The sequence below is a fragment of the Periplaneta americana genome, chromosome 4 (assembly GCF_040183065.1).
Source record: "Periplaneta americana isolate PAMFEO1 chromosome 4, P.americana_PAMFEO1_priV1, whole genome shotgun sequence".
NCBI classification, from domain to species: Eukaryota; Metazoa; Arthropoda; class Insecta; order Blattodea; family Blattidae; genus Periplaneta; species Periplaneta americana.
The window spans coordinates 22,602,776-22,624,602 of NC_091120.1; the positions used below are offsets into that span (position 1 = coordinate 22,602,776).

The window sequence follows — 21,827 nt, forward strand, 5'->3', positions numbered from 1 at the left end:
ATTTGTCTTTCGAGTCTCTCTCGTCTCGTCATTCTCGAGCGCTTCGAGTCTCGCTCATCATTCTCGAAATAGCATTTGGTCGGCGTGGAAAGATTTCGTAACTTTGAATAACATTGAAATAAATAACATTACAAATGATTAAATGAGACAAAATACAAAACAGAACAGTATCTTAGTTATCAAAATGTTCTGGTTCTATTATATGATATTACCTATGGTTAGCCTATATAAATAAAAAAAACAATTCTCAAATAAATTTGCATTTCTAAGAAACATAAAACATAACGTTAATCTCTTTTTACTTGAGATTTCACACTTGATCTCAAACATATGAAAAGAAAATTCCTAGCCTTTTAATAAGGGCCTAGTAATTAAATAAAGACTGAGGAATGGATTATTACCTATACACTCAAGGGTAGAGAGGACGGTTCAAATAAGCTACTTGATTGTTTATATAGTTGCCAAAGTAGATAAAAGTTCAGTCAGATATAAACAACTGCGGCCATTCAAGGCTACTTGACGTTCGGGACTTCGGGAGTGATCAATCTCGACGTCTCGAAACACTCACAAGCAGTCTTTACGTCAACGTCGCGACGTATACAACATTTTCGTGCGGGTTTTCGACTTTGCGGGCGCTGTTAGTCTTGCTTTCTCGATCGTTGTTCATCTCATTATGGACATTGTCGTGCTTTACACATTTCAGTAATGCACCGTGTCTCTGTAACAGTCCATTTTCGGCTCGACTTTCTCTCCATTAATGGAAATTGCTATTGTTCAAGTCTTATTTAAAGTGACTCACCGCCAAAGTTGGGACGCAATCTTATATCGTATCCTTGCAGCAGTCTAGAGATGGTCTGGGTGACATTTTCCAGCCGGTCCGATTGTGATTGGAGCTGCTGCTCGTTGCTGTGGACAAAAATACACAAACCGAATTAACGAATAACACATTTCTTCAAACTGTTGCTGTCGGAAACATGTATAGTGCATTGAAATATTACAAGCACTGTAATTCTCATTATTTGAGACGAAAACATGTATATTGTCAGATATTATTATTATTATTATTATTATTATTATTATTATTATTATTATTATTATTATTATTATTCAAATAAATCTTCTCACTATATGTTTATGTACTATGTCGACAATGTGTACACACACAGAAATAATTATGTAAGAGATTCTTCTCACTGTTTCTGTGATAATAATAATAATAATAATAATAATAATAATAATAATAATATTTATTTAATCCGACAGGAGTAAGGCCATAAGGTCTTCTCTTCCATCCTACCAGATAGCACACATAAATACAAAAAATACAAACATTGATGAAAATAATACAAATTAAATTAAAGGCCTCTAGAGAGTCGACAGGGTCAAATGAAAACTATAGAGCTCTCATCGTATGGTGTTATTGAAAAGTAAGACATTTCCGTAATAAAACTTTGTTACTGCAGGTTTCTCATTAAAAAATAATTATTTCATTTCGTTCATAAGCTTTGTAAAATAAGTATGTCATAAAAATAACAATTTCATTTCGTTCATAAAATTTTGTTGAAGTAATTTTCTGATTTAAAAAAAAAGAACATAATTTCGTTCGTAAAATAATTTGATTTATTCATGTAAAAAGTTGTTCGTACAAAAAATAAGATCATAGTTTTGCAACAAGCTTCTGGAATGAATTCAAAGTACAGGGCCCATATCTCAAAACCGTAATAATTATACCGTTCTAAGTTTTTCCTAGACTTTGGTACATTATCTTTTGAATTCATACTTTTGGTGTAAAGAAACCAATTTGTCTTATGTATGTATGTACAGTAGAACCTCTATTATCCGTGGTAATGAAGAGGATGGACTGAACGGTTGATCGAAAAAATTAGATAATCCGTACCATGAAAAATTTTGTGATTTCCTTCATGATCTTGTATTTGACATGCTGAGTAGTGCATCAGAAGTTCACTTATTTAAGTCTGGTTGTCAACGACGGGTTTTTAAGGGACAAGGAAGCCATTTGTAATGACTGTCTCAGGAAAGACAGGAATAAAGGAGGTCTCATATTGTAGATTTACATCCTTTTTAACACTATATCCTTGTTTTTTTATTAAATCGCGCAGTTGTAACTCCATTCTCGTATTCTGATGCGAGATGAGCCACAGTTTCTCTTTCTCAAACCATTCAATTGTTTCCATTTTTTTTTCGATACTTTGCACAACACGTTTTCTGTTAACACCCGTGGAAGACGTTTTATGTACTAGTTATATTATAGAACGGCAATTCGAACAGTAGACAATGTTGTGTAACGATAAAGGCTTGTAATAACACTCTCTAGCAAAAAAAAAAAAAAAAATATGTAGAACCTACTAATATGATGTACAGAACAGTACTTCATATAAGTTATTTATTTCTGAAGAAAAAAAAAAGATCGAGAAATAGACAGTCGGGTAATTCAGCGAATAGGGATTATAAAGAATGGACACTTCGCGTCGGTACCTTTGATGTAGCCGGACTGATTTCAATGACCTTCAAGCCAGCTAAAGCGTCAGATTCTGCTTTCTCCCTAGAGTTGGCGCTGACATCACACCAGCTAGCAGTCGACACAGCGGAAATATAACACATACAATTAATACATCTAGGTACATTATGTACTCAAATAAAATAAATTGGATCCATAAAATAATAAATCCTTCACTAACTGCAATGTCTAGACTCTAGAGTTCCTTTATAATGAGAGTTGAGACGTTGACCCCAACAACAATTAAAATATGTAATGATTTGATAGCGCTGAAAATGGAAAAACAAAACTCTTACGAGAAGTAAAACCATAATCTATATTATATTATATACAAATATTAAACGAATTCGATACTTAATTTTATAATGTATTATATTATTTTATAATATAATGTATTATATCTTAAATATAAAATATTATTATTACAACTAGTTTGTCACTGAGAAATAAGGAAAAGCTGTTAACTTGAATTTATTTGAAGCAAAGCGTTACTGGATTGTGCAATAAGGTAGGCGATGTTTGGATCCTGTGCATTAACTCTATTCTCAATTATTATCTTAGCGTATGCTCGATTACACTACCTCTAGCGTTTGAAAGTGGAACTAGCCGCTGGCGCACAGAGAAACAAAACACAGGAAAATTTGCTCAGTGTCCATTCTTTATAATCCCTATTCGCTGGATAATCCGTCATTCGGTTAATAGAGTGACGGATAATTGGGGTTCTACTGTATGTATGTATGTATGTATGTATGCGCTCATTATAGCATGTCGACAAGGTGAGCATACTATGCGTTGTGAAACAGGCGTCCTTGGAAATAACACACTTGACGTCACGAAGTCTGTCAAAGGAATGATTGCCTTTTTAATTGCCTTTACATTTGTACGGCTTCAAAATCAGTTCGCGACCGACTGATTGGGAAACCGTGTTGCGCGATGTTCGCTAATGACTCAATTTAAACCTCTGGCGCTAGGGACCGGCTTGTGAGCCGCCGAAACACTCCCTTCTTGTTTTGGGATCGATTTATTACTGCTAATGACCCGAATTGCCGCCTGGTCGAAGTAAACGTAGGAGGCAAACATCTCGGACCCTTGCCAATTCACTGTTGACATTCGACATGAACCTTTGGCAAATGCCGCCGATACTAAGCAAAATACTCTGTAGTACTACTGAAATGTAAACACTCAGATTATTAAGGCACACGATCAATGTTTTCCTTCTTTCTTTTTTTAGTTTGTTATTTAACGACGCTGTATCAACTACTACGTTATTTAACGTCAATGGAATGGTATTTGGCAAGATGAGGCCGAGGATTCGACGTAGGTTACCTGATATTCGCCTTATGGTGGGGGAAAACCTCGGAAAAATCCAACCAGGTAATCAGCCCAACCGGGAATCGAACCCGCGCCCGAGCGCAACTCTGGATCGGCAGGCAAGCGCTACGTCGGTGGCTCGTTATTAGCCCTATTGTCAGGCCATCCGCACTGCACACATTATTGTGACTATTTCAGTCACATAGGCTACCTGTTCACCAAGGAGTAAGAATCCGTTGAATTTGAACCAGAGGCACATGTTTTTTTTTCTCTCTTTTACGGAAGAGGGACCCGAAAGCTTACACTGCAACCTGAGGCTTATTGTGCTTACCACGCCTATTCTGTGAATGATTGGGTTGCCGAACGGCCGCGCTCTTGTACAAGTACAGCACGCCGCACCGTGAACTTAATCCGGGCTATTGTATGGATCATGATGATGATGATGATGATGATGATCATTTTTTTTAATATTTTAAATTTTATTAAAAGTACTAGGTCTATTGGACCCTTGCCTTTTACAAAAATATGATTTTACAAATTGAAAGATGATGATATGTGAATAGGGATATCTTATGCGAAGTTTTACCGTTAGATGGCAGGAGTGTTCCATGAGGCGCAGGGCTATATTATGCCATATGCTACAGTTCATTATGTTCTCCCGCCTGTTGGTTTTCTGTGCTTGTCAAAATTATATTTATAATTATTTTGTATAACCTAGTATAATTTAATATAATTCAGTATTTTCTTACCTCATAATTTAATTTAAGTCTTACAATAAATAACAGCGTAAACTTGTGTAATACTGTGCTATTCTCCTTAAGAGATGGGTGGGGAAATCTGCAGTATGCAGGATATAGATACGAGTAAATTGAATGTTCATGAACCTAAACGAGAACTCTGAGAAGGAGGTGCAGAAATAAAAAAAAGAAGGAACTTTGTCGAAGATGAATATTGCCTCTTTAACCATAAGTATTGTAAACAGGTACCGTACGCGATAAACAGGATATGCAGCCACCAATGTCTTTTACTTTATAGGGAAGGGACTATGGGGCTTGACTTTCTCGTACTTTTTTTCTCTAGTTGCAGAAAGAACAAAAGCAATTTGTAATAGGATGATACAATATGATCGCAGTAGTATCACGATTATTCGTGCGTTTTGTAGGTTAAGGATATGCAGTTTTGAATACTATGTAGGATGATTTTGAAAATTTGAAGTTAAAACATGGTTTCGATAAGTTACATAGGCTATATTATCTATAGGCCTATACATTTTTTCACTAAGGATCGTCCTAGATAATAAACATCCCAGTTCATCGAGAGTTTACTGTAGGTCAAGTATCATATCATTGCAAAATGCACTCTTACACTTCGGGGACTCCTGCAAGTAGGCCTACTGCATACAATCTAAGCTAACATAGCTTGCTGTCGAGGTTTCAGATGTTTTTATTAAAATTGTTTTCTTTGCCCTCTTCCAAAATGAAACTGTAGCCAGCAATTCCTTATTTGAAGTAGTCTTTTTGTTTAATAGGCGCAATTTAATTAGTTATATTTTTTTAAAGTTGAAAGCATATATGCGGAATCTTTCGGGCCAGATTAAAGGCAAAAAGCTTTCCCTGGTTTTTACATATAGGAACACAACAAAAATTTGGCATTTTGAGTTGTTTTTAAGAGTATTTAATATAAGCTACTAATACACTACGTAAATCCTCAATGTTTACATATTGAAAAACAAATGCACACGCAAAGCACATCCCTCAAAGTACACGCGTGCCATCTGGTCGGTCGTGGTCCTTCATGGGCTGTCGTGCCACGGATTATTATTATTATTATTATTATTATTATTATTATTATTATTATTATTGTTTGAAATTGAACGGGTTACACCAGCTGCTTGTCTATGCGGATGACGTGAATATGTTATTAGAAAATCCACAAACGATTAGGGAAAACACGGGAATTTTACTGGAAGCAAGTAAAGAGATAGGTTTGGAAGTAAATCTCGAAAAGACAAAGTATATGATTATGTCTCGTGACCAGAATATTGTACGAAATGAAAATATAAAAATTGGAAATTTATCTTTTGAAGAGGTGGAGAAGTTCAAATATCTTGGAGCAACAGTAAGAAATATAAATGATACCCGGGAAGAAATTAAACACAGAATAAATATGGGAAATGCCTGTTATTATTCGGTTGAGAAGCTTTTATCATCCAGTCTGCTGTCAAAAAAATCTGAAAGTCAGAATTTATAAACAGTTATATTACCGGTTGTTCTGTGTGGTTGTGAAACTTGGACTGTCACTTTGGGAGAGGAACAGAGATTAAGGGTGTTTGAGAATAAGGTGCTTAGGAAAATATTTGGGGCTAAAAGGGATGAAGTTACAGGAGAATGGAGAAAGTTACACAACGCAGAGCTGCACGCATTGTATTCTTCACCTGACATAATTAGGAACATTAAATCCAGAAGTTTGAGGTGGGCAGGGCATGTAGCACGTATGGGCGAATCCAGAAATGCGTATAGAGTGTTAGTTGGGAGGCCGGAGGGAAAAAGACCTTTGGGGAGGCCGAGACGTAGATGGGAGGATAATATTAAAATGCATTTGAGGGAGGTGGGATATGATGATAGAGACTGGATTAATCTTGCACAGGATAGGGACCAAAGGCGGGCTTATGTGAGGGCGGCAATGAACCTCCGGGTTACTTAAAAGCCAGTAAGTAATTAAGTAAGTAAGTATGTGTAAAATTCACATTGGTCGAAGGTTCTTAAGTAATATTTGTGCATTAATTTATTATTGTGTTTATACATAAATATAATTCATTTATAATACAAATCAATAGGCCTATATTTATTGTCCATTCCTCGTTTTCTAATCACTGACTCATGCAATAAATTATAGCATTATGAATTAGTTTCATAATATAACTTAATATTATCATGTCAGAAAAATTTAGAGGTATTTTATGAGTGTATAACGTACAATTGACTTCATTCTCAAAACGAGATTAAGCCCGACAGCTCTGCACATATTTACGAGCAGGTGCATGTTTTTTAAACGGGCCTCCCGTCGTATATCTTCATTAGGTTTATGACCGTACAAGTGTGGCCAGCCATGAGTCTCAGTTCTGTTTATTAGTCAGGCTGTAAGGTTCGCGTTTCCTTCACATGTAATAAAATTGGGACGCGGATTTATGGCGCTTCGTATATGCACTTTTGCTTAAAAATTTAACGGTTCTACTAATTTTGCTATTAGAGAGTTTTCGCACCCTCTTGGTCCGCTAAACTGTTAATGCTATATTGACGTCATTGATGAAAGAGCCAATCAGATCCCATCACCTCACGTTATTTCAAAATGGACTCACTATCTCTAGGCGGTTAGAGTGGAATTGAACGAAGCTTTCCGGAAGCCTAATTCGGTGTTAAAACATGGCATCTCGTTTGAGATTTACTATCTACGTAGAACAGCTCAAGACGGATAAATTATTCAGGCCGCAGTACAAGAAAGCTGAGGAAAAATTTTTCGTTGAGATTCCAACAAACAAAAGGCTGAGTCGTCAGAATGGAATGAAAAAGTGAATCACACTTCCAAAAAAAATTTCTATTATTCACTCATTAAAGCACTTTCTTCCTGATAAATTAAAATTAATCCTTGTTCAAACACTCGTGATGCCACACTTCGACTACTGCGATATTATATTAAGTAACCTAAATGCAAATTTGAGCAGAGGTTACAACGTGTGCATAATGCGTGCGTCCGTTATATTTGCAATATTCGTAAGTATGATCATGTTTCCCCGTCTTTCCAAACTCTATCTTGGCTAAGGCTAAGCGATCGACGAGCCCTGCATTCTCTTGTTCTCTTATTTTAAACTCTGCGCACCGCTACCCCAATCTATTTGGCTTCTCGTTTTCAAAATTTATCCGCATATCATTAGGTAAGTACAAGATCTCATCATAACAATTTACTCGTACTCATTATACCCTACCACAAGACATCTTTATATTCTTCATCTCATACAGTGTCAGTTGCTAGAAATTGGAACTCGCTTCCGAGTGATGTAAGGGGTTGTTGGACAATAACTTCATTTAGGTCAAAATTGCATAAATTCTTACTTAACAAGTTAATTTCTGATTAATATTTATTACATATAATGAAACTGACATCTGTCCATTCTTATTATTACCATTAATTTCTCGAAATAGATTTACAAAACCTCTAATGGTAATTACATTAATATTCTCATTATAGAAATATATTTTAGATTTATATATTTTTTTCTCTCTGTAACATAGTTCTAGTAAGCTTATATTAAATTAATTTTCATCATTTTACTAGCTATCTCAAATCTCAAATTAATTATAATTGATTGAATTAAATTAGCTCATAAATTAAGTTACTACTTTACCTTATAGGTTTATCTAAATTTAAATAAATATGTAGTCTACTAGTCGTCAAAACTTAACTGAAGAATATTGCTGGAGAACCTTTTAAGTGTAGTGTAAATATTCGTAATTTAAATATGTATTGTATTGTTTAAGGTTGGTTGAGTGAAAGAGAAGGCCTTATGCCCTTAATTCTGCCAGCGAAAATTGTTATTATTATTGTTATTATTATTATTATTATTATTATTATTATTATTATTATTATTATTATTATTACTCCGCCAAGCGAAAACGCACCTTTGTTTAAATGGCCGTAACTCGGAAACCTGTAAAGATTTTGAGTGGCGACCACTTTTACCAGTAAAACTTAAATTTAAAGAAGATACTTTTGAAAATTATCAAAGCATGCAAGATTAAAACGTGACTTCTTTTGCAGTCGCTAGATGGCAGCATAGCGTGAGGATATACAGACAGCTGCTAGCTTGTAGTGCAATATTACGAATTTCATACTCTGATATTTGAGTCTGATATTAAGTACAAATTTTCATAGATTAGAATAGCTTTAAGTTATTCATCTTCTACGAAGTAATTTTTAATTGCAGAAATTTTCTTGAAAGTAAACTAAAAAAAAAGTATATGATTACATCCCGTGACCAGAACATAGTAGGAAGTGAAAATATAAAAATTGGAAATTTTTTTCTTTGGAAAGGTAGAAAAATTCAAGTACCTTGGAGCAACAGTAACAAATACAAATGACACTCAGGAGGAAATTAAACGCAGAATAAATATGGGAAATGTCTGTAATTATTCAGTTGAGAAGCTTTCATCATCCAGTCTGCTCTCGAAAAAGCTGAAAATTAGAATTTATAAAACAATTATATTACCGGTTGTTCTGTGTGGTTGTGAAACTTGGACACTCACTTTGAGAGAGGGACAGAGGTGAAGGGTATTCGAGAATAAGAAGCTTAGGAAAATATTTGGGGCTAAGAGGGATGAAGTTACAGGAGAATGGAGAAAGTTACACAACGCCGAACTACATGCATTGTATTCTTCACCTGACATAATTAGAAACTTTAAATCCAGACGTTTGAGATGGGCAGGACATGTAGCACGTATGGGCGAATCCAGAAATGCATATAGAGTGTTAGTTGGGAGACCTGAGGGAAAAGACCTTTCGGGAGGCTGAGACGTAGATGGGAGTATAATATTAAAATGGATTTGAGGGAGGTGGGATATGGTGATAGGAACTGGATTAATCCTGCTCAAGATAGGGACCAATGGCGGACTTATGTGAGGGCGGCAATGAAACTCCGGATTCCTTGAAAGCTATTTGTAAGTAAGTGAGAAATTAAAGATTCTAGGAACAATTTAATATTTGGCTGAAACTGTGATTTTGAATTAAAATTTTAAGCTTTTACAAAACTCTTGCACGACCAGTTCTTACATACGACATCACAATGAGGCGTGTAATATCAGGAGCGCAAATGAAGAAAGATTTAACGGCAGCAGAAATGAGGTTCCTGAGAAGAACTGCTGGCTATCCACTGCTTGACCACAGAAGAAATGAGGACATACTCAGATAATTAAAAATAGACCCAATTATTCGACACATAAATCAATATACATTGAACTGCAAAGAACACGTTGCCAGAATGCCCTATATTCGCTTGCCAAATGGAATCTTATCATACGTTCCAAGAGGTAGCAGGAACCTACGGAGATCTGAGAAACGATGGCTGGAGACTGTAAACAGACCACTAGGTCTAATACGTGGAATGTTAATGATGTGAATGATGATGATGATGATAATGGTAATAATAATAATAATAAATTTATTTATTTACTAATATTAAATGTGCTGTACAACAGCCAGGGGCCAATTACAGTTCAGCACAAGACAATACAACAAAAACATTAAGTACATTGGAATAATTATTAAAATAATGACAATTAAATAAGATGATAATTGCAAATGAAAGAATGGAATCATATAAATAGTATTACAAAGATATATAAGATGACGAGAATAATATTATAATACATATCGAAACAAAAGACATAAATTAATAGCAACTGACATAAAACCCCAAAGAGTGTATACTAGGCTTACACATTAAATGGATCCAAGTTCAATCCATGCAAATTAGCATATTTTATACATCTGCAGACCGGAGACAGAGGTTTAGAATTTCTATTATAAAAAAAATTATGAAATTTTAAACCCTTAGCAGGAATACGAAGACTGATATTGCTTATGAATAATTCACAGTCAATACTCTTAAGGGGTTAGGTACAGCTTACAGCAGTAAAATTTTGGAAAAGTTAAACATTTTTTTCCTCCATTACTGTATCTTGTACAATAATGAAAATTAGTATGTGTAAAACACTGTCCTGCTATATGAAAAAAAATATTTTTACCATAAAAATTATTTACATTTTTTTTTCAAAATTCAGTTGATGAAGCGTTTCTCACATAACTCAAAAACTAACCAACATTCTGTGAAGAAATTTTTTGTGTGCATTTATGCATGTCATATCTACAATATGATGCAAGATCACTCCTCTACCTTTGCTAGATTGTCTGATAAAAATAAATTCATTAACAAAAATGGTCAAATATCAGTATTGTCTTCTAACACAAAATAAAAAATATATATTATTTATTAAGGAATGTAGTTGAAAGAGCATGATATTGCAAACATGAGTTTCAGCAATAAAATAAAACAGAGAGAACATGAAAAAGTTAACAAGTTTATGAGTTATGAGGGAAACGCTTCATCACTGCACAGTGAACTGCCACCATTTTGAATTAAAAAAAAATTTAAATCGTAAAAAAAAATTCATATAGCAAAAACGGTATTTTACACAAAATAATAAATAATCAAGATCTTGACGTCTAGCAAATAAACTAAAGCAATTAAAATATTTTCAGTTAATCTCATATTTATAAACGGAATTAGGTAAAAATCGGTAAGAACACAAGGAAATAAATTTTCTTTGAATATTCTCCAATTTAGCCGAGTCAGTGGAAGTAATGGAGTTCCATACAACAGATGCATATTCAAGCTTGGATCTAACCAATGTATAATATAAAATTAATAGACACATCGGAGTAGAAAAAGAATAAGTTATAGATCTAATTAGACCAAGCATTCTTAATGAATGGGTATACATATATTGCACATGATCATGGAAATATAATTTAGAATCAAGCAAGATACCAAGATCTCTAATACAATCTTTCTTAGTAATTATGACAATTTTAGGGAAGTAGTTTTCCGTGAGAAGGAAATGACAATAATAATAATAATAATAATAATAATAATAATAATAATAATAATAATAATAATAATAATAATAATAATAATAATAAGTAGTAGTAGTAGTAGATAGTATCCAGTAAATATTAGGTTTCTTTGCATTTTTAGTTATCTTGTACGTTTTAAGTGCATTAAAATATGCTGTATCGTATGGTTGGTAAAAGTAAGTGAGTTTATATAGTATTGTAAATATTTGAGTAGTGAACAATAATGGTAATCACCATCATGCTCTTCATCATGTTACTTTCAGGCTGAAGGCCTGTACTGGCTTTACAATCCCCATTTTTCTCCTGGCCGTCTCATATCTCTTTTTTCCTGTTGGCACAGGGCTGGGCATCGAGAGCGGATCCAGTCTCTAAACGGGGAAGCTTAATATTCATCCGTCACTGAATCAACGCTGCGCGGTGTTCGGCGGGGAAGAAAGGGGATGAAGAGAAATCATATGGCTTCCCGTGAAAGAGAAGAATCCGCTCTTGCTGCCCACCCCTTTGTTGGCATGTACTGATATGCATTTTTGGTAGTCTTGAACCCTCCCTTCGCAGCAGGTGTTCTCCCCACCTCTGTCTACAGCTATTGATTTGCTCGGAGAGCGAGTTGATTCGTAATTATTATCTGATGTCCTCATTATCTATTCGGTCAATTCTCGTGTAGCCTTTCACTGATCTAAGACAGCTACGCCATCTCTGCAGCTATTATAAGATTGGTAGTCTGTGCACATTTCATAGTCATATAGCACTGTAGCTATAGCATGATTTTATCACATTTTAGTGTTTTTACTTGATGTTTGTTTCACTGTACCACATTCAGTATTTTTCGACATTTACGCGGAATGTTCTTTGCATTTATATCTCTGTTAAATGAGACATCGCGAACAGATTTAATGAAGTGGTACACTTGATAAATTATTTAATCATTAATTACAATTTTTGTTCGGGTAGCTTTCCACATTTAAAAGGCAGTTTTTTTTAAGCGAAAACCTTAAAATATTATTGTTATGCAATCTGTGAGAGTTATACGTATATGCACTGCAGTTTGAGATTCATCTTATAATAATAATAATAATAATAATAATAATAATAATAATAATAATAATAATAATTTATTTTAGCTGGCAGAGTTAAGGCCGTAAGGCCTTCTCTTCCACTCAACCAGCAAAAAGTATACATAGGGTAAATTAGGGTCTGTTGGACAGTCGGGCATGTTGGACACTTTGTATTTTAACGTGTTACCTCGCCACTTGTGGGCACCACATTCTGCTAGAAGTCAATGACGGAAGTAGCAACGAGTGAGGGTACTTCCGTCATTGACTTCTAGCAGAATGTGGTGCCCATAAGTGGCGAAGTAACACGTTAAAGTACAAAGTGTCCAACATGCCCGACTGTTCAACAGACCCTATTTTACCCTACATATGTATGAACTTACAAAGAGTATACATCTTCGGAATATTATTGTGGAACTATTTGATCATCCGAAAATAATCATGTATTATTTAGTTTTATACCAACGTTAAGTAAAACTTTCCATGCTGTAAGCATGTTGTGAATATATTTGGGTATAGGTGAATAATGACAAATCTACACCCTAGTTGATCAGTATCTCATCCGAAAGCTTTCCATTTATATCTGGTTGAATTACAGTATCTACGTATAGCCATCTTGTAATACTTAAAACATATTTGGGATAACCACGTCTGTCAAGGATATGCCATAATTTCCTGCAGCTCACTCTGTCAAATGCTTTCTCAAAATCGATGAAAGCCAAATATTTATAAAGAATTAATTTGCATATCTTTGCTATCACTTATTTTGCAATAAATTATCCTTGGTTAACCTTGCTCTTCCGAAGTAGAAGTGCCAATCTTTGAAGTACGAAAAGTATATCGTACAACGTTTTATCCACTTTGATAAAAAATTAATTTTTAAATAAAAGTATTGTATTATTTTTATTAGTTTTGAACCTGTCTTTTGTGGAGAGGAGATTGATTATTATTAGTTTCTTCGTGAAAGAGGCGATTCGTTTGTTTTATTAATTTTGAAAGAAAAAGTGCACATTTTAATCAATGAATCAGTAAATAAATAAGTAAGTAAATAAATAAGTATATAAATAAATGAGTAAATAAATAAATAAATAAATAAATAAATCAATCAATCAATCAATCAATCAATCAATCAATCAATCAATCAATCAATCTTTATTTAGCCAGAAACTCCAAGAGTACCTATGTGGCGAGTCAAAATACAGATATACAATAAATAAGGATTACATTAAATTAGTAGAACGCGATAGGTTTTTGTTTAAAACAGAAGAACAGCAGTATTATTCGTCCAAGGCGAGTGAGGACACGGCGATTCTGCGAACTAAACTCTTTATCTGCTGTGGTTGTGAGTACATTCATTTCGTGTCCCCTCTCACTCGGGCTGTACACTAGGGCGTATCGAAAAAAAAAATCAGGAATTCAAAACGTAAGGGTGTACAAAAGTTGTCTTGTAGTCTCCACTATAATCATTAAAAAATACGTCTCTGATTACATTTTTCACCGAGCCGCACGAGGTCTAAAGATTATAGGCTAGTATAGGCCTATCCAAAGTAAAATTTTTAATAATTTTTTTATTTTCATAATTCCTCGGAGCATGGCCAGTAGGGGCTCAAGTCACTTCTTTTCTACAATTTTTAGTTTCTGAAAAGCTATTATTATAAAAAGGAAAACTTAAGATTTCGTTTGGAATTACGGACTTGTGTTTGGATGGAATACATATCATAATACAGTAAAAATGATCAGTTTGCCTTAAATCTTATTTTCTAATATTTTGTCTGTATTAACGGTTTATGCCGACATATGCCCTTAGTATCATCACTATTTATGATGTACTGGAGAATTATTATACTGACCACTGAAGATTTTTATGCGTCTGTACTTAAACTAACGAGAGCTAACACTTTATTAATTAGGAAGCTTGTACAATTTATATTTCCACATTGTTACATTCTAGAATATGAAATAATACCATTAACGAGTTACTGAAAGTGTTTTTAAGATGCTCTATAGTAGAAAGAAAATGGTACTTCTTGTACAAAAGCAATAAAGATAGGTAAGTGTTTTTAATAAAGTACGAGTGTTTTCTAAGAATTTAAATATTTGGGCAGTATAATTGACAAGGATGGTGGAGCCTTTGAGGATGTAAAGATCCGAATAAAAAATGCAAATAGTGCATTTGTCCAGTTGTATCCAATATGGAAATCTTAGGGGAGAGTCGGGTAGTATCGGACATCGGGTAGTATCGGACAGTGCGTTTCTTTCATCTACCACCATATGGTAGTACCTGAATAACATAGTTACGTTTCTCTATGCGACATCACAGAAACGTAACCATGTTAATCAGGTACTATCATCGTGTGGTAAATGAAAGAAACTCACTGTCCGATATTGCCCGATGTCCGATACTACCCGACTCTCCCCTATATTATATCTAGATCTACAAAAATTAAAATCTTTAATAGTAATGTGAAATCAGTCTTATTATATGGCTGTGAGACATGGAAAACAAGTAAAATTATACAAAATAAACTGCAAACATTTGTTGATAGATGTTTACGAAGAATTTTAAAAATTAGAAACTCAGAACTATGGAAGATAACAAATCAGAAAGAAATCACAATAGAAATCAAAAGACGAAAGTGGAATTGGATAGGGCACACAATCAGGAAAGAAGATGGAGCAGTAGAAAGAATGGCTTTGGATTGAAACCCCCAGGTTAGTAGAACAAGAGGAAGGCCAAAAAATACATGGAAGAGAACAGTTTTGGAGGAAATTGCTTGGGAGGGGAAAACATGGAGCGAAGTGAAGAAGTTGGCTACAAATAGCGTCCGATGGAGGCACTTTGTGAATGCCCTACGCTCCTCATGAGGAGATACAGGAGTTTGATTGATTGATTGATTGATTGATTGATTGATTGATTTTCTATAAGTATTTCTCTTTTTAATGTGTTGTTGTTGTTTAGTCAACTGTCCGAAGACAGGTCTGAACCTCACAAGCGACACCAACAAGACACCACTTATGAGGCAACTAGGTCAGGTGATAACGAGGTAGGGTGACCAGTTCCTTTCCCCCATTTTAATATGAAATAGGCAAATTGACTCGCTCTATAGATTAGAATAAAATTAAAATCATGATTTTAGTGACTGATATTATTATTTACTACATACAGTAGCCTACATCTGGTTTCGTATGGGTTATTTTTTGTCTGCTGCAATACAATTTTATCCAATTTCTCTTCTTTCTGGTGTGACAGAAACTATTGTGCTTATATAAAAACATTAAACATTATTGTAGTAAATGTTGTTCACAATGTAATTATAATATTGATAATGGTAGTAGATTATTTTACTACGCTTTATCAACATCTTAGGTTATTTAATGTCTGAATGAGATGAAGGCGATAATGCCGGTGAAATGAGTCCGGGGACCAGCACCGAAAGTTACCCAGCATTTGCTCGTATTGGGTTGAGGGAAAATCCCGGAAAAAACCTCAACTATGTACCTTGCCCCGACCGGGAATCGAACCCGGGCCACCTGGTTCCGCAACTGGCCACATTTGCACCAGTATGATAATTTATCTGTCCGTCAAATTGTAAGGAATTACGCTCAGCGAGAATGGTCTGTTTCAAGTGTACAACGATTGATTAGCAAGATACGGACATGATATCCCTCCTGAGAGATTATTGCGTGAAAGATCGCATTTCTCAGATTCTCTGATGGTTTCCGCTGGAGTTTCAAATGAGATCTTAATCCTATGGACTATTTTGTATGGAATCAACTCCAAAAAACAGTTCACAACAAAACAAGAATTCGTAATATTGAACATTTATGACAACGCCTTCTTGAATGTTGGGACCGGCTTGATCAAAGACAGATATCCAGTCTATTGAACAATGGAGAAGACGCCTACAAATGGCGGTCACATAGAACATCATTTTTAATTGTGATTACTTGAAAGATCATTAATTAGTTATTTATTTATTTATTTATTTATTTATTTATTTATTTATTTATTTATTTCATCAATCTTTGTTCATGTCATGGCGCATGTATTCCAGTTCTTAATCCGCTATCACTCTCAATACAAATATAACACAAAATAATACATAATGAACCTATAAGTATCCTCTGTTTACAATGCTAATACTAATAATAATAATAATAATAATAATAATAATAATAATAATAATAATAATAACAATAATAATACACAACTAATAATACACAACTAATAATAAGTATAACTCTTGTATTTCAAACTCCTACTTTAGCTTTTTCATTTTATGCTCAATCTCTTAAGAATTATTCTGTTAACTTCATTGACTACTCTCCGTAATTTCTTATCGTGTGACTACTCAACATTTATAATTCCATCTCCGTTAGAGCTTCGACTTTCTCTTCCCATCTAATTTTAACTTTAAAAAGAAATTTTCCTAATTTATGCAAATTGCTGGCGTTTAGGTGACCATTCATTTTTTTATAAGCTACTATAGCGTTTATTTGTAGAAATTTTTTATCTACCCAACCATGTCTCAAATCATTCGTTGCCTGACACTTTAGCGCAATATGCATTGCGTCTTCAGCTAGTCCACACAAAGGACATTTATCCTTCTGTACGTTCCCTCTGTTATTCTTGAGTCTCCAGATAAAGCATTAATTATTATTATTAATTTTACCAACATTCAGTTTCTGCATTTTGAAGTAATAAATTGTCTTCAAAAACCACATTTTTCGCATCATTGTGTATTGACCTCCATAAGATTTTAATTGAGCCTAAAAAACTTAATAAAAAGTCCTGCTCATCTTTAAAATTTACTCTTTCCAACAGTGTATTCATTATAAATTAATGTTATGTATTTCCGAAAATAGAGTATTTCTAATTTTGTGCCGTTTTTTCCTCGCCCGCTGTGCATTAACAAAAATCTTTATTTTTTTCTTGATCTCATATCACCAAATTTTTAAAAGTATGCATTGGAATCGAATTAGCTGACACCGCTATAATTTAGTACGTAACAGTACGCTAATTTCGGTTGTGATGAAATTTCACATATAAACGAACAACACACTTGACGCTTGTCCAAGTGCAGCGCCAGGCCAAGAGCTTCTTAAAAATGAGGAATGTATGTTTAACATCGGAACAGTGTATTAATATATTTATGGCTGATGTAGACTCTCCCTAGATGTAATCAAGTGACATAATAATCGTTCAGTTTGCTCATCATTTCTATCTCAGTGCATTCATTTATTTTGTTTTTATTTTATACTGATTTACTTGGCATAAATAAATTACTGCAGAAATTATATGAAATATAAAAAAAAAAATTGAGAAGGGAGGAATTATACCTTGGAACTGTTTGCTAGAGATAAGATAGACATAAAAAGAAAAACTTAAAGACTGCCAACGAAACGAAAAATTTGTCTTAAATGTTCCGAGTCAGATACGTTCGGTTAAAACGTAAGTACCGGTACTGAATGCACTTGAAATAAAAAATTCTTACAAACAAATGAAACGAGGTACACAAGCCAAAACTAAAATATATTTATTTACTAGCCGTACCCGTGCGCTCCGCTGCACCCGTTAGAAATAAATATAAAGTAATTACATAATTAAAATAGGACATTTGATCCAGGGAACATTCGTGTTTGATAGAAGGATAAATCGTTTAATATGTTACTTAATTTAAATTCCATCCAAATAATTAAAATGCGATCATTTTGGTCCAGAGACACTCATTTGGTGCAATGACAATTCTTTTAACATGTTTCTTAATTGTTATTACATGCAACCATAGTTTAATGAACACTGACATCATTTAGATTTAATGTTTATACTTTATTTTACTTGTTATATGTTTCCATTGAACTATGATAACTTAATTTTAACCCTTGTTTTCTACGTATTCAGTAAATGGCGCTTGGCCCACTATGGTTCTGAACCCTCCAAATAAATTATATTATATTATATTATATTATATTATATTATATTATATTATATTATATTATATTATATTATATTATATTATATCATATTATATTATAGAAAAAGTGTGTTGATAACGGATGTACTCCGATAAGTAAGTTTTAATTTGTTATGGGGGCTCTTGAATCTCAGGAGGAACAACTTCTACAACAGCGCAACATAATCTGCTTGGCTCATTACCCAATTTTTTTGCATTGCATTTAATGCATTATGTATCTTAACACGATTCAATTGAGCATAGTTAAAATTTGGATTATAAAATAATGGAATACTAAGCTAACATATTATTACTGCATACTAAATCAATACACTCTCGTTGTTCGTTAATTCTCTGAGATTAGAATGAATGTGTACATAAACATTATTTTAACAATTACAGGAAACGAATATACAGAATAGCCTATCAAGTTTTCTGTGCATAAGAAGCTATTTTAATCTTACCTGTCCTCAATTAACTTAGAAGTTACTGTAATAACATTATAGCATTATGTCCATCTAGAGAAACTACACTTTCCAATAGTGAAATAATAGTTAATTATACAAATCGGTTAATTTAGCTTCCGATATTACTTCATACAAACACAGAAACATTCTCTGTAGGCTATCTTTCATAGCTTTCGATTGTTGTTGTCCAGGGCCCCTTATAGACGAAGTCATTTGTTTTTTATTTCATTACACGGCCTTAGATGGCAGTTATTTTAATTTTAAAACTCATTTATCTTATTAAATATCAGTCCTATCAAAATTTTTCGAAGAATAAAACTTATCGGAAATGATTTTTAAAGAAATGTTTGTTATGTAACATTTTTCACAAAAATCAATAATAAGCGAGATATTTCGAAATAAAAATAAAAAAAAGGCGATTTTCGGTTTCTTAGTGGTTAATTATATATGTTAGGACCAATTATTTAAAAAAAAAATCGAAAATTACCAGAAAAATTTCGGCTACAGATTTATTATTAGTATGGATTTTATTTTTTCCTGTAACCACTACAGGTTGTCATCGATAAAGAATACGCACCGATTAACATTTTAACCCTTAAATTGGCAAAACTTAATTTCTCACACTAGTTTATTAAACCGTGTCGGACTGTAAAGAAAACAACTATCGCAATGTCCATATGTTATATGTTGTACGGTACAATATTAGTAGTATTGTGAAATTTTAATTTTCCTACCAATTTTTTTTATATTCTATTAAAATTATAGCACAGTCTAGTATATACAGTCACGAAGCTCAATGCGTAGTAAATATGCATCCGTAGATAGTTGCTAACTATTAGGATCGCTAATATCGCCTCATTACAGACAATGCGGAATAGTACCGCACAGTATATTGTTCCTAGAAGCCTCACAACTCAAGCTTCGTGACTGTATATACTAGATTGTGATTATAGCATATAGCCTATTGACCTGTTATATTCTAAAGGATACTTTGTCAATTTAAGAGTTAATAAATTACTGTATTGTATTAAACATAAACATTGCTAAAACACAGGGTGAAAGGGAACCTAGTACATTAATTCACAGAGCTAATACTACAAGTCAATGCGATCAAATTTGTCAAATAAGTTTTTTTATACGTCTAGTAGTTTTGAGAATACGAAATATAACGTGTTCCAACGCTACAAAGTCCTCTTTGAGGTCATTTTTCCGCAATGGGAGTGAGTGTAACTACAATCATTCGCTCCGCAAGACTTGTAAACATGAGTTCCAGTCCCGGTGCCGGAGAGAATTGTCTCTGTTCTATCCGTCCTTCATCACGTGGTAACTTAGAATTCCTGCGTGGAAATATCACATCTACTTCGGTACATCATAATAATATGATATGCGTAAATAATCAGTTAGTGATTCAAGACGGCGCTCATCCCGTCGGATCCCGGCCACTTAGTCACTCGTAATGAGTGCACCTCTGCACATAGTGTGTTGGACATTGTGCCACTGTCACACATCTGTGACACAGTGCATAAGGGTTGGCCACTAAAGGGAAAACTGAGAGATAGAACTTAAACAGAGGGGATTCGATCCGGCATCGGAGCTGGAATCCGGTGTGGCTTAGTGGACAAAGCGTCAGCACGTAGAATTGAAAACCCGGGATCGAGTCTCGGTGCCGAAGAGAATTTGTCTCTGTTCTATCCATCCTTCATCATAAACACTTAAGTTTGCACTCATTTTATGAATATTTCACATTTTATTACGATGATTTCTCCAAGATTGAGCGTCTTTATTAAGTGAAATCAATACAATCAATTGAAGGGTTCAGAGCTATAGTGGGCCAAGCGCCATTTATTAAAAACGGAGAAAGCAAGGGTTAAAGTTTAATGAAGATTGACATATAATTTAGTTTTCATGTGCATACCTTATATTACTTCCTATTTGTTTCTTTGAATTAATAATAATAATAATAATAATAATAATAATAATAATAATTATTATTATTATTATTATTATTATTATTATTATTTATTTATACTGGCAGAGTTAAGGCGATAGGGCCTTCTCTTACACTCTACCAGGTCACAAAGTATACAAGCAGTTAAAATTTAAGAAAAAGTTAAATTTCAAAGGCATATTGGTTCCGTTAAGTTCAATATTAATTGAAATTTGCCAATAGCGGTATCTATCTATTACAATGTAAAAACTGTCCCAGTAAATACGTTGGCCAAACAAAAAGGAATTTTCGCACGCGTTACAAAGAGCACGTCTCTGACTTCAAATTCAATAGGAATAAATCAAAGTTTGCCACGCATCTCATTTCCCTTAATCACGAACTTACTGGCATAGAAGAAGCCCTTCAGGTCTTAAAGACTATTAACAATCATAATTATATGAATGCTACGGAGGAACTATATATTGCCACCTTTTCTAATAATAATGATAGCCCGCTCCTTAACGAACGATACCCAAATTCAAATAACCCGCTGTTTAAAATCACACGCAAGTAACGGTCACTCATCCGCTAGTTGTACAACGTATACAGTTTTCGTCATACGCTACCACTTAATGTAAAGATCAGTCGTGTCGCCGGCCTCATGGATTTCAAGACGTTCTTCCATTTTTTGTAAGTATTCTTTTAGAAGATTTAAATAATACTTAAATGCTTCTAAATATTCTTTCATTCTATCCTTACAATTTACAGGATTTTTCCTGCTCTCCATAACGGCCACACGACCGACCTGTTCGTAGCATCTTCAAATCTATCTTGAAAACTGTATCTGCAATGACAGAAGAGTTTTGCTGTTTCCTTGGTTCACACACGCCTCTTTCAACACAGTGATTCTAC

The 21,827-nt window shown here is 33.9% G+C and overlaps 1 protein-coding gene across 2 annotated transcripts in view; it reads right to left on the reverse strand.

Moving 5' to 3' along the window:
• Lcch3 (Ligand-gated chloride channel homolog 3) overlaps positions 1-21,827 on the reverse strand; it is a 145,326-nt gene that overhangs the window by 89,728 nt on the left and 33,771 nt on the right. For both annotated transcript variants that reach the window (XM_069822958.1, XM_069822957.1), the window contains exon 2: positions 800-906. In XM_069822958.1, coding sequence (XP_069679059.1) covers positions 800-906 — 107 coding nt within the window. The remainder of the gene's footprint in view (positions 1-799; positions 907-21,827) is intronic.